This window comes from Scyliorhinus canicula, chromosome 6, assembly GCF_902713615.1.
Source record: "Scyliorhinus canicula chromosome 6, sScyCan1.1, whole genome shotgun sequence".
Lineage (NCBI taxonomy): Eukaryota > Metazoa > Chordata > Chondrichthyes > Carcharhiniformes > Scyliorhinidae > Scyliorhinus > Scyliorhinus canicula.
Genome location: NC_052151.1, coordinates 172,982,034 through 173,000,655, shown reverse-complemented (window position 1 = coordinate 173,000,655; position 18,622 = coordinate 172,982,034). Strand labels below are relative to the sequence as shown.

The window sequence follows — 18,622 nt, the reverse complement described above, 5'->3', positions numbered from 1 at the left end:
CGGGGGAGGGGGGGAAACGATGACATCAAAGCTAAGGTCAAATTCAGATGTACGAGTTTTATTTACCGAGCTATTTCCGTTGCATGTAGTTGTCATCTTTCCTTCAAGAAAGGCGTTCCGTGATTCCGGTTGCTCGGAGCTGGCAGCTGGCTGAGTTATAAAGCACGGCCACTCAGTCTGATGAGGTCGAACGTTGTCTGCTTTACCACTGTTCACGTTGGAGGCAACCGTGTCGTCAACTGTGAATGCCCTGTCCCTCAAAACTAGTATCTTAATTACAGTCCCTGAATTCCTCAGGGTATTCACTGCTTCATGATGGGTTACGTTTTGAAGACTTATTCCATTGACCTGAAAAACCAGATACTTTGTTGGCATTTATCATTATTCATTTCAGAAGATTAGAGGTTGGTGAATATTACATTATTAAATACAATTAAGCCAATGTCTGTCGGTTCTCCACCTCTTCCTGGGTGGAACCAAGCAGCAGCTTCTCAAAATATGACAAGGATAAGATCTCACTGAAACTGCTTTGGGTGGGTGGGTGGGCCTCGAGAAAGCCATTCAGAAACCCTGTGGGAGCTTTACTTAAATCAAACCCAATGTGATTTTTTATGGACCAACTGGTGTCACATGTGCAAGCCCCACTCATTAACCAATCGTCTGGAGCTATCTCACCAGTGTCCTTTTTTTTATTTGTTCATGGGATGTGGGTGTCGCTGATTGGGCCAGCATTTATTGCCAATCCCTAATTGCCCTTGAGGGGGCAGTTAAGAGTTAACCACAATGCTGTGGATCTGGAGTCACATGTAGGCCAGACCAGGCAAGGAAAGCAGATTTCCTTCCCTAAAGGACATTAGTGAACCAGATGGGTTTTTACGACAATCGACAATGGTTTTATGGTCACCTTTAGACTTCTGTTGAATTCAAATTTCACCATCTGCAGTTGGGGGATTCGAACCCGGGACCCCAGAATATTACCCCGAGTTTCTGGTTTGCTAGTCCAGTCACAATACCACTGCGTCATTGCCTCCCCATTGTCCTTAAGGGGGCCACTACATAACTCCACAAAAGGCCCTTTTTCATTCCTTTTTCCCTCACCTTGTGCCATCAGATGGAGCAGGAGTGTCCTTCTGGCCAGTGTCTGAACGGCATCCCTCAGGGCCCTCTTCCCCCACTCATCCAGATCTGTACAGCAGCAACCTTAACTGGCCAATTACCCAGCTTCTATGATCAGCAAACTGCCTTAAAGCAACATTCGGCGCTTACAGCTCTTCGGCAGCATCTTTATGAGGCTTGGATCAAAAATGGGCTCACGCCTTTAAGCCTCACTGTGGTAATCAGGAAGCAACAACCTCTCTCTACCACCCCCCCCCCCCCCCCCCCCCCCCCCCACTCCACCACCACACACACTTATTTCAATAGTGAAGGTGACCTATGAAACTTGCAAATGTCATAACTGAGTGATACAGGTTTCCTGACTGGTTGAAAAAAAACATACAACTACACCTGCACCATTTTCCAGCTAAAAATATTGGTATTTGATTTGGGCGTGGACATTGTGAAAGGACAACAATATGAATTTGTGTGGAGTAACAACTCAGCATCGGCACCACTGTTGGGTCTTAGATGTGACTTTACAAGTTGATGATTAAATATGGAAGTGGAGGCCGCATAGGTCTGTGTATGCATGCTTGTTGTTCTAATGTGATTTCTTTGCAGGTCTCTTCAGTTCAATTTTACTCAGCAGTTGATATTTGAAGTTCTATGGGGATTATGCAAGCACTTTCTTTTCTGTAAATCAGCCATGTAGCAACAACAAAAGTTTTTTTATTTGCACAATGAACATTCCGCAATGCTCTGTGGCAGTTACTGCAAGGATATTGCCATGGCTACAGGTAATAGTGTGCTGGTGAGGAGAGTCAAAAGCCAGCGGTTGGAGGGTGTTTTTTTTTACGGTATATTAAACTGCCTGTGGCTTTTTCACTTGGGTGTTGTCTTACAAACTGTAAGTGGAATAAATGGCACATTCCACATGTGTGAGATAACAGCAATGTGTCAGATTTTGTTCTGGGCCACCAGCACTAACAGTAGTCAAAGTTCGCTGCAGAGATTAATTTGGGAATCATTTGTAGTTACGTAATAGCAACGACATTATACAAGTCAACTTCATGGCCTATAGAGGGAACTCTTACAACAAATATTTGGTTTGTCTTAAGGTGCCCTTTGAATATTGTATTATGGGTATATTAACTACTTGGAATATCATTTAACTGGGTCAGACAAAATTTGAAGAACCCGCATTTTAAGACATGTGAGAGAAGCTGCCCGAGGGGTGAGTTGCATTCTTTTTGCTTTGTTTAATTCAATAAAACAAACAGCGGAAAAAAAACCTAAAAACTTGGCAGGAGGAACCATCAAGGCCAGGGCAAGCCACAAGCCTAACATTTGTTTTCACCTGAAGCTAACCTGAGTCACTCTGAACACCGGGAAAACACTTACCGCACATGTGCTAACATGTCCTGCCAGGAAGAAGTTGAACACTTCCAATTCCCTTCCCTTCCGAGTATGAGCGGAGAGATGAGGCAGATGGCAAGTGGAGTGATGCTCATGGATATGGCACATGTCCACTTTAAACTAATTTGACTCCCATTTACCTGCTCCTCACATGGCTTTTTAGCTGTTAAATTTCAGAGTCGGGAACTTTTATCAGTGATCCTCTACTGATGTGTCTCTTTGTACCATTCACTCTTTAAGTCTTATTCCAGAATCCTTTGCCCTTCACCTGACTTTCCTCCGTATCCCAAGGTTCCCGCTTCTGTGTTAAACTTCAAGAGGACATAGACAGTTTGGGGAAAGGGGCAGAATTTAATGTAAAGGAGTGTGAAGTGATTCACTTTGGTAGGAAGAATGGGGTGATATAATTGCCGAATTCTTGTGTCTTAGTTCACGGCGGGAATTTCCCGGTGCCGGTGAAAGTGAACGGAGTTTTGGCTGGAACACCAACTTTTCTATCCCTCGCTCGCAACAGGTCCCACCAGGGACAAGACTGGAGAATCCCACCTAATATAAAATAAAGGATAAAGGAGGGCGCAGGAGCAAAGGGATCAGGGGTATATGCTGGTGTGTGATGCAGAGCAAGGCCAGCAGCGTGGGTTCAATTCCCGTAACGTCTGAGGTTATTCATGAAGGCCCCGCCTTCTCAACCTTTTCCCCTCGCCTGAGGTGTAGTGATCCTCAGGTTAAATCACCACTAGTCAGCTCTCCCCCTCAAAGAGAAAAGCAGCCTATGGTCACCTGGGACTATGGCGACTTTACCTTTACCTTAACACATGCACAAACCATTAACAGTGTCAGGGCATGTTGAGAGGGTAATTTAAAAAGCATATGAGTGAAGAGTAAAGGGTTAACATCAGAAACATGCACAATGCTGATGTAATAGTGATGCCGATCACATGGCTGAGAAGAAAGAGAGGTGTGGACGGAGGAGAAGCTCCAACTTCATGTAGAGATACGAAAGTGCACAAACTTGCTGTAAATAAAGAGAAATGATTTTGAGTAACTACAGGCTCAAGCGGCAAACTTTGGGCACATAGACAATCCTCAAACCCCCAGTGCCGACCCCGACCACACAACAGGCCTTAAAAAGATGCAGGGCTGGCAAGAAGGCAGATCGGCAAAGGATGGAGCAAAGAAAACAAATTAAGGCTCACTAAGATGTCATCGGAACATCACGGGAGCAAACAGATACATGCTGAGACACAGACCGAGAGACCGGACATCAGTGAGCACAGGCCCAAAATAGCAAGCAGAAATACACAAACAGAAACAATTCTCGGGCTTAGAAGAAGCATGAAATCCACAATACAACTCACAGAATGATCTCATTGGGAAGAAGGCTTGCAATAGACTCAGAACTGGGATAACTTTCAAGGTTCAAAAGGTACAGAACTACTTCAGGATTACACAAATAATCAACACCACCAAGTCAGGACATTACTTCTTGCTGTCGCTGGCAACATACTAGTAGGATAGGGGTTTGACGCAACTTCAAATGAACTAATGAAGATATCTTACAATCTTTTGACTCTTATTTCACTGTCTGTTGCAATTTAATACAGAGGGGGTTAAATTTAATATGAGAAAGCAAAAACAAGTACTCATCAACGATCTCTATAGGCTGACAGAGAACTGCAATTATGGAATCTTAAAGGATGAGCTCATTCACGACAGAATCATAGTTGGGGTTCTAAATAAAGCATTAGCAGATCCTTGATAGATAAGAGAGGATTTAATACTCGTAAAAGTATTGTGATTGCAAGGCAAACAGAACACAGGAACAGAGGTGAAAGGGGCAAATGTACTATAAGAGGAAGCTGTGGTTAAGTGGATTTATAGGTAAATAGGTTGAGTTTTAAAATTTGCATTCAAAGATAGAAAGGGACTTGGCTTTTAAGCTGTTAAGTTTCAAACTAAGGATTTTTTTATAACTTGCAATGGTTTCATAAGTAAACAAGGCAATATGGTGGAATTTAAAATACAGATGGAGGGTGAGAAAGTAAAATCAAATACTAGTGTTTTGTGTTTAAACAAAGGAGATTACAATGGGATGAGAGCAGAACTAGCTAAGGTAGACTGGGAGCAAAGACTTTATGGTGGAACAGTTGAGCAACAGTGGAGAACCTTCCAAGCGATTTTTCACAGTGCTCAGCAAAGGTTTATACCAACAAAAATGAAGGACGGTAGAAAGAGGGAAAATCGACCGTGGATATCTAAGGAAATAAGGGAGAGTATCAAATTGAAGGAAAAAGCATATAAAGTGGCAAAGATTGGTGGGAGACTAGAGGACTGGGAAATCTTTAGGGGGCAACAGAAAGCTACTAAAAAAACTATAAAGAAGAGTAAGATAGAGTATGAGAGTAAACTGCTCAGAATATAAAAACAGACAGTAAAAGTTTTTACAAATATATAAAACAAAAAAGAGTGGCTAAGGTAAATATTGGTCCTTTAGAGGATGAGAAGGGAGTTTTAATAATGGGAGATGAGGAAATGGCTGAGGAACTGAACAGGTTTTTTGGGTCGGTCTTCACAGTGGAAGACACAAATAACATGCCAGCGACTGATAGAAATGAGGCTATGACAGGTGAGGACCTTGAGAGGATTGTTATCACTAAGGAGATAGTGATGGGCAAGCTAATGGGGCTAAAGGTAGACAAGTCTCCTGGCCCTGATGGAATGCATCCCAGAGTGCTAAAAGAGATGGCTAGGGAAATTGCAGATGCACTAATGATGATTTACCAAAATTCACTAGACTCTGGAGTGGTCCCGGTGGATTGGAAATTAGCAAACGTGACACCACTGTTTAAAAAAGGAGGTAGGCAGAGAGCAGGAAATTATAGGGCAGTGAGCTTAACTTCGGTAGTAGGGAAGATGCTGGAATCTATCATCAAGGAAGAAATAGCGAGGCATCTGGATAGAAATTGTCCCATTGGGCAGACGTAGCATGGGTTCATAAAGGGCAGGTCGTGCCTAACTAATTTAGTGGAATTTTTTGAGAACATTACCAGTGCAGTAGATAACGGGGAGCCAATGGATGTGGTATATCTGGATTTCCAGAAAGCCTTTGACAAGGTGCCACACAAAAGGTTGCTGCATAAGATAAAGATGCATGGAATTAAGGGTAAAGTAGTAGCATGGATAGAGGATTGGTTAATTAATAAAAAACAAAGAGTGGGGATTAATGGGTGTTTCTCTGGTTGGCAATCAGTAGCTAGTGGTGTCCCTCAGGGATCCGTGTTGGGCCCACAATTGTTCACAATTTACATAGATGATTTGGAGTTGGGGACCAAGGGCAATGTGTCCAAGTTTGCAGATGACACTAAGATGAGTGGTAAAGCGAAAAGTGCAGAGGATACTGGAAGTCTACAGAGGGATTTAGATAGGTTAAGTGAATGGGCTAGGGTCTAGCAGATGGAATACAATGTTGACAAATGTGAGGTTATCCATTTTGGTAGGAATAACAGCAAACGTGATTATTATTTAAACGAGAAAATATTAAAGCATGCCGCTGTGCAGAGAGACCTGGGTGTGCTAGTGCATGAGTCACAGAAAGATGGTTTACAGGTGCAACAGGTGATTAAGAAGGCAAATGGAAATTTGTCCTTCATTGCTAGAGGGATGGAGTTTAAGACTAGGGAGGTTATGTTGCAATTGTATACGGTGTTAGTGAGGCCACACCTGGAGTATTGTGTTCAGTTTTGGTCTCCTTACTTGAGAAAGGACATACTGGCACTGGAGGGTGTGCAGAGGAGATTCACTAGGTTAATCCCAGAGCTGAAGGGGTTGGATTATGAGGAGAGGTTGAGTAGACTGGGACTGTACTCGTTAGAATTTAAAAGGATGAGGGGGGATCTTATAGAAACATTTAAAATTATGAAGGGAATAGATAGGATAGATGCGGGCAGGTTGTTTCCACTGGCAGGTGAAAGCAGAACTAGGGAACATAGCCTCAAAATAAGGGGAAGCAGATTTAGGACTGAGTTTAGTAGGAACTTCTTCACCCAAAGGGTTGTGAATCTATGGACTTCCTTGCCCAGTGAAGCAGTTGAGGCTCCTTTATTAAATGTTTTTAAGGTAAAGATAGATCGTTTTTTGAAGAATAAAGGGATTAAGGGTTATGGTGTTCGGGCCAGAAAGTGGAGCTGAGTCCACAAAAGATCAGCCATGATCTCATTGAATGGCAGAGCAGGCTCGAGGGGCCAGATGGCCTACTCCTGCTCCTAGTTCTTATGTTCTTATTAGTAAATTTGAACTGATTCAAAAGGAGGAGGCAATAGCAAGACATAAAAGATTTTTTCGAAAAGTTGAACGGATCAAAGATGAAAAGAAAGAAGGATATTTAAAGAAAGATGTTGAGCTGAATTGGGTTGGCTGTGTAGGGAAAATATCCGGGGGACAGCTCTGTGCTGAGAGAGCGTGCAAAGTCAGAAGTAGCCGCCGAGAAACCAGTAATGTCTTTGGGAGGGATTCTCCGGTCCCTCAGCCATGTGTTCCTCGGCGGTGTGCCATTCACTGGTGGTGGGATTCTCTCTTTCCGCCACTTGTCAATGGGAATGCCGCCGGGAAACCAGCAGGAAAAGAGAGTCCCGACGGCGGGGAATTCTGGCCTTTGTGTCAGAAAGCAGTCTTGTTTCTGATTTCTGTTGGATTTCCCCAGCTGAGTTTAAGAAGTTACTTTTAGTGACAGCAGTTTTGCCTTGAATAATATTACTGGATTTATAGTTAAAAAATCTTGAAGGGATTGTTGCCAAGAAGGAGTTCACTTGTGTGTCCTGACTAAGTGGATGTTTTGTAAGACTGTTTTAAGTTGTATGCTTGAGTTTTCTTTCCTTCTTGTTCATAAACAGGTGCCGGAATGTGGTGACTGGGGGCTTTTCACAGTAACTCCATTGAAGCCTATTCATGACAATAAGTAATTATTATTATAAATCTTTTCATTTTTAAAATCCCAGACGTGCTCCTGGAATCTTATGCTCCTGGCATCAGTAGGTTTCTCCTCATTTTTCTGAATACGAAAAAAGGGTTATGGTCAGTAAGACAAGTTTCCCTTTGGGTTTTGGCTTATTCAGCAAATAGCATCTGCTGTGGTTGCAACAACTTCTAAAGTATTTCAGTGGCTGTCAAGTGCTTTAGGATGTCCCGAGGCGGTGAAAGGCACTATGGTAAAGGGCAGTCCTGCTTTCTTTTTCTTCATCTTTGTCAAATTGTCTTGATAGATTCAAAGTGGGATATAAACAAAGAGAGATCTGCAGCATTTCTCACATTCTGCTATTCATAAGAAGGGATCAACCTGAATTGGTTACAAGGAGTTGCAGAACCTTACCTCCAGGACCATGTCCCCAACTTGTACACCAGCGAGATCAGCAGGACCCCCCTTCGATACTTTTGAAATGAAGACTCCCTGGCACAGACAACATTAGGAATAATTAATCGTCACATTAATTAGTTTTGTTTTGAATTCAGAAGTTAGCTAACTCTCCAAGGCAGACATGCCACTTGCAAAACTCTCCAGGTAAATATGGGAAACATTTTCTACATCGGAAGGCTATAAAGATTAGAGCTCTCTTTCCCAAAATGCAAAAGTGTTTTTCTCAGTTTCCCCGCAGGTAACAAAAGCAGCATGTTCATCCCCAGCAGCTGTTCACAAGCAGGCTCTTACAATTGTGTGAAATTTCGCTCTTTATTCTTCGGATTCTAGTTTCAGCAGCCTGGAGTACTCAACCCCAATCATACGCAAGATGGGGGAGGTTTTTCAAAGTTTCAATTTTGAAATTTCTGATTAGTCACCTCCATCAGGAGATTTCAAAACACAGAGTCACTGCCAGTACAAATTAACAGTATTAAGCCCTGCAGAGCAGGAAGGTTTCATAGAACATACAGTGCAGAAGGCCATTCGGCCCATCGAGTCTACACCGACCCACTTAAGCCCTCACTTCCTCTCTATCCCTGTAACCCAATAACCCCTCCTAACCTTTTTGGACACTAAGGGGCAATTTAGCATGGCCAATCCACCTAACCTGCACATCTTTGGACTGTGGGAGGGAACCGGAGCACCCGGAGGAAACCCACGGAGACACGGGAAGAACGTGTAGACTCGGCACAGAGTGCCCCGGCGGGTAATCAAACCTGGGACCCACAGGACCCACTGTGCTACCGTGTTTCATATCTGATCACCAGTCTGCTCTGATCTCAGCTGTTGTGGCTCCCTGAACAGAAGAAGAAACTTGGCAGTTTTAATAAAACCCACACCCCCATTATCTCTGGGAGCCACTAATAACTCCTGGTGGACTGAACAGCTATAAAAATACCATCTACATTTTCTATTCCGGACTGGCCATAAGGGGATGGATTGACTGCTAAGACAAAGGCCTTGCAACCTCCCTTTCGATTCTTAGTGGCCAAAACTCTTTGGAATCCAGACGATAGATACACATCCTTTTGTCAAAGATGGTGGAGAGGTGGGAGTCATATGACATTGACCTCTTGCCTTTGGAACAAGAAATAGTGCCTTGCTGAACTCCATAGCTCAGTCGACCTTTTAACGTCTGACAGTCTTGCATTCTTGAGTTCTTGCTGGATCTCCGCTTATTGTTGCCCTGCTGTAGCTCTGTCCATAATCATTGTCTTGAATGCTTGCCCGTTTTTGCACACTACCTGAACTGGCTAAACATTGATTTGTGTTGCAGTAATTTTGGTTGAGGTTTTTGCCTAATGTTTATGTTCCACTACAATTCGAGAGTTTGTTAGTGGTTAGTCCTCATCACTGCAGATCTCAGCAGTAGTTCTTCTGTGTAATAAAAACAGTAAGTGCTGGAAATACACAGCAGTTCCGTGAAACAACGACGAGACGTTAAACCTCGCAAAATGTGCTAGGCTCGGATCACTTCACGATATTTCGGGATGTTGTGATCCGGATTTCGCCCTCACTGGGCGGGATCCAGATTTACATATATAAGTGAACAGTTAGGCTCATGTAAATATGTCTGCATCCGATACTCCCAAGGCCCAGGAACAAATGCCTGCACCTGGGAGACCTCGCTATGCTGCCGTTTACATTGGTCCATATAAATGTGGACCATGTCTACTGGCAGCTGGGAGTGGTCTCCCAGGCCAGAGAGGCCCCTTTGTGGTCAGGCTCTGGGCAGGGTGTTATCCTGGCACTCCGGCTGGCATCTTGGCACTGCCACCCAGGTATCCTGGCAGTGTCACCCTTGGTGCCCTTCCCTTATGAGGTGGGGTGAGGGCCCCAAGGACACCCTAATAGGTATGTTGGGGCGTTGCAGGGGGGTGGCCAGAGGCCGTAGTTGGAGGGTTGAGAGATTGGGGCGGCATTTAAAAATGGCACCCCCATCTCTTCCTGCCCTGACGAGTTCAGGAAGCAAAGTAAGTGCAACATCGTCGGGGTATTCTTCGCCGAGGCAAACAATGATTTCCGTTTGATACCGGGATCATCCTCAGTGCCGCGGGTAGCGAGAAACACCCCACTATTCATGCCCAAAATGGGACTTTGTTTGGGCGTTAAATCGTGCCCAATGTTTTGAGTCCAGTATGTCTCTTCTGCCTTCCTTCACTTCTGAAGAAATGTGATAGGTTTTATGCCGTTGAAAGGGAGAAACGGTGGGTTGGAACAAGAGGGGTAGTCTGGAATAAGGTGGAGGGCGGGAGAAACTAAATGATAAAGATATCAGGAACAAAAAGCCAACCGAGTGAAAATGGTTATAACAAAGAAACAATCTCTCCTGCCCTCTACCCTATCCCAGATGTTTGAGTTTATTCTTCCTTACTCCCCCCACTTTGAACAGCATAAACCCATCTCATTTCTTCCAACCTTCAGTTCTGAAGAGTCATATTCACCTCAAAACTTTACTTCAGTTTCCTCTCTCCACAGATGCTGCCAGGCCTGCTGAATATTTCCAGCACTTGAATTTTTATTTTTATTTTATTCTTCATTGTGTATGTTCCCTCAAGCAATGAAGGCAACATAACTGCTGTGTAACAAAGGTGCTTCTTGCATAATGGGCATCTATTTAAATGATGATATCTCTATCGTCAGAAACCATTGGAAGATTAATTCAATGATACTTCACTGCTGATGTTGATTGCGAAGGAAGCCAGATACCAACATGTGGTGTCATCTACTCTACCCTACACTCAGCAATATGCTAGAGAACTATTGGCTGATGCATTCTTCCCAAATGTGAAAGCAATTATATATATATTATATAATATATCTGCAAACTTCTTAAAGAATTCCCACAACTCAGTCCTCTTTGTTTGCTGCAACTTCGATTATACTCACAAAAAACAACTTTGCAAAAATACTGCCCCTTGCAGCAACAGTAACTAATGCACAAAGCAAAATCGAACTTAACCTGTATTCTCATTCAACAAAAAAAAGTAAGATTACAATCAATTTTTCCAACCGGAAGCTAACTTAACTATCAAATCTCAACTGACGATGTGCCCATTTTATATGTGGTTGACAATCACCAGGGGCAGTGTTCACCGGAATAATGCAACATTCATTTTGGGAGCTGATTACTGTAATTAGCACATTCCAAAGAGAATGGTACTTTCTCATAAAACGGTGTACAGTGAATCAAACCCGCGTAACAAACCCTGGAAGCTTCACCAGACCAACTGAAACGCGGCGCTGTGAGGGGAAGATTGCAACATCAGAGCTCAAGTACATCTCCCACACAGCACAGCCATCTATCCTTTCTCTTTGTATGTGCCTACATGCAAGTTTTTTTATTAAAAAGTGTGACAACTATCAGCTCATGAATGATGTTTAAATGCTGAGAAGCTATTGATTATGGGATTTGTAACCGCGTTTCTGAAAAAAAATTGTCTTTTAATTTAACCCTAACCCTAACCTCCAAAGCTGCCCTTGAAGTTGCTCTACCCTCACATTTTGAAACAATGTGATTCATACAGTAGATCTTTCTCATGAAAAATATTCAAATTGTTTGCCAATACTTCTGCAGCAAAAAAACAAGTTCTTCGTACATAGCAGATTCATCAGCATCTTAAAGAGAAGAAAATATAGACTCATGTTTTAAACCAAAGCACATGGTTCTCTGCCCAAAACCTTAGACTTCCCTTCTCAGAGGCTGGCACCGCTGCTGTATATTTGCAATGTTTATTTAAGACAAGGAGTCAACTTTATAAAGCAGTACTTTCTGTCCAATTCTCAATTTCGTAGGTGCACCAGATCACTGATATGTCCATTATCTTTGGACAAGGCCAAATTAATCGCAAAGAATCATAGAATGGAATCATAGAATCCTTACAGTGCAAAAGGAGGCCATTTGGCCCATTGAGTCTGCACCGACCCTCCGAAAGAGCACTCCATCCAAATCCACCGCCCACTTCACCCTGCCCTAGCCTCGTAACCCACATATCCCTGGACACTGAGGGGAAATTTACCATGGTCAATCCATCTAACAAGCACATGTTTTGGACTATGGGAGGAAACCGGAGCACCTGGAGGAAACCCACACCGACACGGGGAGAACATGCAAACTCCACACAGACGCTCACCGAAGGCCGGAATTCAACCTGGGTCTCTGGCGCGGTGAGGCAACATTGCTAACCACTGTGCCACCGTGCCACCCCTATCAAAGCCCCAGTGAAAAATAAAGCTGAAAGAAAAAGTTAACAGGGCAGACAAAAGCAGCAAGCTTTGGGAAGTCACAACAGATAAAAGTTCGTCACGAATGTGAGAGTGGGAGCGTTCGGATCATAGAATCCCTACAGTGCAATAGGAGGCGTTTCGGACCATTGAGTCTGCACCCGTCCTCCAAAAGAGCATCCAACCTGGGCCCACTCCAACGCAGACACAGGGAGCACATGCATACTTAACACAATCACCCAAGGCTAGAATTAAAGACAGGTCCCCGGCGCTGTGAAGCAGCAGTGGTGAGCACTGTGTCACTGAGCCGACCATTATGAAGCAGTCAGGAAGATTTTAGGCCCACCACGCCTACCCATCCTGATCTTGCTGCTGTCCAATCATTTCAAACAGGTCTGAGCACACATCGCCTACAACTTTCTTCAATGAGAAAGAGTAAATGATATAGGGACAAGAGATGATTTTTAAAAATTGTGCCATGTAGCGAGGAAACTTTAATGTGGTCATTACTTTGAACTCCAGAGACCATCATACACCAAGGTGTGGCAAGATAGTCATCTGTGTTTCCAAATATCGTGTATAAAATATTAATAATCAGAAATCATAAAGGTCTCTCTGAATTGACACCTATTCCAGTCACACATAGCAGGCAATATACTCCTTTCACACCCATTATGATTTATGGGTGTGAGTTAATGATTCTGCGCTGGCTCCATTCAAGGGTGCCAGAAATCAGCTGTGGAAATATAATTGATAATATGGAATATTTTTGAATAACCAAATACATGGTAAAATATATTTCCGCTTTTCCAGTAATAATATTCATCCAAAGCTATCTTCCAAAATTCACCATTAAAAGCAAACATTTTCTCAGAGATGGCAAGTCAACTAACTTCATACTTTTTGATCATGTTTAACTCACAAAAACTTACTTCATCATTGATTTTATATGGAGTTGACCCTTTCCCTCCAGCAATGCTGATCCCCAGACTTCCCATCTGGCTGCGCACGGTAACATTGAGCTTTAAAAAGATGAGAACACAATCAGCACTGGCACTGCGTTAGATAATGCATTTTTCATAGAATCATAGATCCTTAGAGTGCAGAAGGAGGCCATTCGGCCTATCGATCTGCACTGACCCTCTGAAATAGCACTCCATCCAAATCCACTTCCCTGCCCTATCCCAATAAACTAAACTAACTGACACATCTTTGGGCACTAAGGTGCAATTTAGCCTGGCCAATCTACCTAACCTGAACATCTCTGGACTGTGGGAGGAAACCGGAGCACCCGGAGGAAACCCACGCAGACATGGAGAGAACGTACAAACTGGACAAAGTCACCCAAGGCCGGAATTGAACCTGGGACCCTGGCAGCAGCGCTAACCATTGTGCCACCATGCCGCCCCTTTTGTGAAGAATTTATACACAGACAGGTATACTAGCTGCAATATAAGTGGCCACAGATCCTCCAGAAAGGGGAAGGATGGGGGTAATCAGATACTTTTCTCTCAATTGCTTGAAAGTTGGCATGTGAGAACAAGTCCAATGGGTTAACCAAGGTCAATATCAATGTTATTGGCAACAACTATGAGCAAACATAAAGGAAGAAGAAAGTAAAGACCATTAGACTAATCTGTATCCACCCCATTAACTCCTCAGGTGAAACTTTCCCATTGTTGTACTCTGCAGCAGTGGATTTGATCTACTTGTTTAACATGTCATTTATTTTATTCACTTGACCTTTCCCTTACCCTGAGACCATCTTTTTCCAGTTATTCAGATCACAGTGAAAATCGTTTCTCTTCGTTACTTCCCACGGTGAAGGTCTAGTCATTGGTGAAGACACTGTTAGTGCTGCACTGCACCACTTTGGTCTTTTCTCACCATTGTTGAGTCTCTAAGTGACCAGAACTTGCAATGGGTGCTCAGTAATTCATCATGGTACAAGCCTTGCTGATTCCAGCTGCAAGACCACGTTCAGTATTGAAGAACATTTCCACCCCAGGGCAAGCACCAGCCCCTCTCAACAACATAGACGAGGCACAATATAAATAATATCTTGAGCACCATTGCTTTTAATTAAATGGTGAAACTACATGGAACTCAATTTTATCTGTTGTTTTACCATTATTAATTTTAAGTTCCTGCCTGATCATGTGATAGAGATTGTCATTGTGCACTTTGGGTGTTGTAGTTCCACGGGAGCAGGATGAAACCTTGAATGCCATGCAATCTCTTTCACAAACATTGAATAATTTCCATGACGTGTGTTGTGCGGTTCTGGATAATGTTCAATCGGTATTTATGAAGTCTCAAGTAGGTCAGCCGTGTGTATTTGTTAACTATAAGAACTTTGTACGTATATACAGTGGAGGGTTCAAACTAGGAGCTGTACCCAGGTTTGCTTGTGCACACAACTCTGTCCAAAACTAAACTGATCCCTAGATGTGGATTATGTGTTCTCTTACATTACTGTGTGGCCGGTATTGTGCTCAGTCCCACATTAACCCTATATGTGCCAACACTTGTTTCTCACAAACATTGAATAATACCCATGATGTTTGTCTCTCTCGCACACAGTGAGTAATGTTTATGGTATGGCTCCCTATCACACATTGAGTAATACCAAATCAGGCATATTGCATAATGTTCATGTTGTGACTCACTCAATATCCAGGGGTGGGTGTGTGTATGTCTCTCTCTCTCTCTCTCACATGATGTGTGTGCCTCTCTCACACACACATCGAGTGTCACAGACATACACACACATTGAATAATCTTCATGATGTGTGTGTGTCAATGCCCTGGGTGTGTGTGTCTCTCTCTCTCTCACTCAGACATACTGAATAACCTCCATGCTGTGTCGTGCTCTCTGTGTGTGGGTGCCTCGCTTTCTTCCCCAATCATCAAATACTCCCCACGAAATGCCTCTCTCTCCCTCACATATTAATTTTTTCCATGATGTATCTCTTCTCACACACTTTAAATCTCTTAACAGATGCTGCAACAGCCCAGCTGAATGAGCCATTTCCTAGTTGCCCAATGCTGTGGCTGGTTGTGACCTACTCTGATCTTCTGGTTCTGTAGCAGCAGGATTAAATTCCAAATCGCTTAATGAATCACACACTTACACGGGGTATCTGTTCACAGGACCTGGAAATCCCCTGTTCAAAACACAGATGGAATGTCTGACCCTGTGGCTAAAACAAAACTCAAACCCAAACCACACAGAGCAGGTCACACGTCTGGAAATATAAACAATGGCCTTGAAATGCAGGACATCATCTCGCCAAATATATGGAGAGTCTTAATGAGTCTATGGGAAATGAAGTGTTTTTCTGGGTTTTTTTGCAGCTCTAATGCTCTGAAGCATTGGTGAGGACCGTGTAGAATACATAGATTCTGCAAAGTGGTTAGTTTAAATATAAGGTCTATCCATGTGTTTATTTCTTTCCCTTAATGTGGACAAAAGATCTGAGGCAATGGGAAAAGTCTGACACCTAATTTAGTTTCAATGCTACAGCCAAATAAACATCTTACAAGTGCATTGTATGACTTTTACAAACAAATCAAATTCAGGTACCAGTTCATTAGGAACCCAGTGTGTGTCAATGCACTTTGCATCTCATACTTGTGCCACTGTGGGGCAGCACGGTGGCACAGTGGTTAGCACTAATGCCTCACAGCTCCAGGTTTCCGGGTTCAATTCCTTCCTCAAGTGACTGTGTGGAGTTTGCACTTTCTCCCCGTGTCTGTGTGGGTTTCCTCCGGGTGCTCCGATTTCCTCCCACAGTCCAAAGATATGCAGGTTAAGTGGATTGGCGCTTAGTGTCCAACGGTTAGGTGGGTTTGCGGGGGACCGGGCCTAGGTAGGGTGCTCTTTCAGAAGGTCAGTGCAAACTAGCTGGGCCAAACGGCCTCCTTCTCCATTGTAGGGATTCCGCACATCTCACTGAACAGTTACTGTGGCTATCGAGATAATTCATCTGCAGAAAGCAAGATCCCAGAAGGGTAAATGAGGTGAATAACCAGCTACTCTCCTTTTTTTTTGCTATTGCTTGTATTGGCGGAGAGAACAATGTCAAACAGGGTACCAGGAAACTCCCAGATCATCTTCAGCTCGTAAGATGAGAGTTTTCATGCCCACCTGAATAAGGAGATAGGATTTCTGTTTAATGTCTCAGCATAAACAGGAGGTCGGATAATGCAGTACTCCCTCAATAATGCACGGCAGTGGCAGTCTGGGCTGTGTGATCAAGTCCGTTCTGATTTATGGAGAAGAAAGCTGCTAACCAAGTCATGCTAATACTAATTATATAAATATGTGATATCTTTTATCTGCGAAATGATTAAAGAGACTTTTATGCTACCTTTGTCCAAGTTCCTTTGAATCCAGTGGATATGAGTAGTCTTGCTTGGCTCTCATTTTGCTCGGGACTCTTACTCTCTCTGCCAGTGGGGTTTTCCAATTTACAGACCTGTTGCTTGCTGCTGTCTGAAGCATTGGCTGGCTTGGTTTGCCTTTGGTTATCATGTAGAAAAGCTCTCATGTGTCGCTTCCGATGAAAACCTTCTTCTGTGTCAAACAGACTGCCAGAAAATTTAGATATAGGTTCCTGAAGTTAAAGTAACATACCAGAAACCAATTAAAATAAATTTGAAGAGCTGAGAAAAGTTCTATTTGAAGAAAGACACTTTTATTTAGGCTATTCATTTCATGGTCGCCAGACATGGCAAGATGCTTTACTTTTGAAGTATAGACCCTATTGTGATGTACGAAAGGCAGAAACCAATCTGTGACCAACAAGGTGCGACAAACAGCAACTTGTTTATGACTAAATCATCAGTTGCAAGTGTGGTTGAGGGAAAAGTATTGACCAAGCGCCAGGAGAACTCCTTTGCTCTTCTTGGAATGCTGCCATGGGATTTTACTTTCCACCTGGAGGAGCAGGTGAGGCTTCAATTTAACATTTGAATCAAAAGACAGTAATTCTGGCTGTGAAGCACTCTCTCAGCGCCGTACTGCAGTGCCAGCCTAGATTGTGCATTTAAGGTGGGTCTGGAGTCACAATCTTCTGATGTGGAAATGAGAATGCTACCACTGAGGCAAGACTGGGGCATATTCTTTTTTTAAAATTTAGAGTACCCATTTCATTTTTCCAATTAGAACATAGAACAGTACAGCACAGAACAGGCCCTTCGGCCCTCGATGTTGTGCCGAGCAATGATCACCCTACTCAAGTCAACGTATCCACCCTACACCAGTAACCCAACCACCCCCCCCATTAACCTTATTTTTTAGGACACTAAGGGCAATTTAGCATAGCCAATCCACCTAACTCGCACATCTTTGGACTGTGGGAGAGCACCCGGAGGAAACCCACGCACACACGGGGAGGACATGCAGACTCCGCACAGACAGTGACCCAGCCGGGAATCGAACCTGGGACCCTGGAGCTGTGAAGCATTTATGCTAACCACCATGCTACCATGCTGACCCTTAAGGGGCAATTTTGTGTGGCCAATCCACCTACCCTTCACATAGAACATAGAACATAGAACATAGAACGATACAGCGCAGTACAGGCCCTTCGGCCCTCGATGTTGCACCGACATGGAAAAAAACTAAAGGCCATCTAACCTACACTATGCCCTTATCATCCATATGCTTATCCAATAAACTTTTAAATGCCCTCAATGTTGGCGAGTTCACTACTGTTGCAGGTAGGGCATTCCACGGCCTCACCACTCTTTGCGTAAAAAACCCACCTCTGACCTCTGTCCTATATCTATTACCCCTCAATTTAAGGCTATGTCCCCTCGTGCTAGCCACCTCCATCCGCGGGAGAAGGCTCTCACTGTCCACCCTATCTAACCCTCTGATCATTTTGTATGCCTCTATTAAGTCACCTCTTAACCTTCTTCTCTCTAACGAAAACAACCTCAAGTCCATCAGCCTTTCCTCATAAGATTTTCCCTCCATACCAGGCAACATCCTGGTAAATCTCCTCTGCACCCATTCCAAGGCTTCCACGTCCTTCCTATAATGAGGCGACCAGAACTGTACGCAATACTCCAAATGCGGCCTTACTAGAGTTTTGTACAACTGCAACATGACCTCATGGCTCCGGAACTCAATCCCTCTACCAATAAAGGCCAACACACCATAGGCCTTCTTCACAACCCTATCAACCTGGGTGGCAACTTTCAGGGATCTATGTACATGGACACCGAGATCCCTCTGCTCATCGACACTACCAAGAATTTTACCATTAGCCAAATATTCTGCATTCCTGTTATTCTTTCCAAAGTGAATCACCTCACACTTCTCCACATTAAACTCCATTTGCCACCTCTCAGCCCAGCTCTGCAGCTTATCTATGTCACTCTGTAACCTGCAACATCCTTCCGCACTGTCTACAACTCCAC

General features: G+C 43.6%; 1 protein-coding gene across 2 annotated transcripts in view; it reads right to left on the bottom strand.

The window, feature by feature from the left end:
- lrrc1 (leucine rich repeat containing 1) overlaps positions 1-18,622 on the bottom strand; it is a 281,388-nt gene that overhangs the window by 11,670 nt on the left and 251,096 nt on the right. The window contains exons 16-19 of one of the 2 annotated variants that reach the window (XM_038800454.1): positions 16,564-16,809; positions 13,123-13,212; positions 7,880-7,957; positions 67-348 (exon numbers count right to left, since the gene is read on the bottom strand). In XM_038800454.1, coding sequence (XP_038656382.1) covers positions 67-348; positions 7,880-7,957; positions 13,123-13,212; positions 16,564-16,809 — 696 coding nt within the window. The remainder of the gene's footprint in view (positions 1-66; positions 349-7,879; positions 7,958-13,122; positions 13,213-16,563; positions 16,810-18,622) is intronic. The other variant, XM_038800456.1, reaches the window with a different exon arrangement.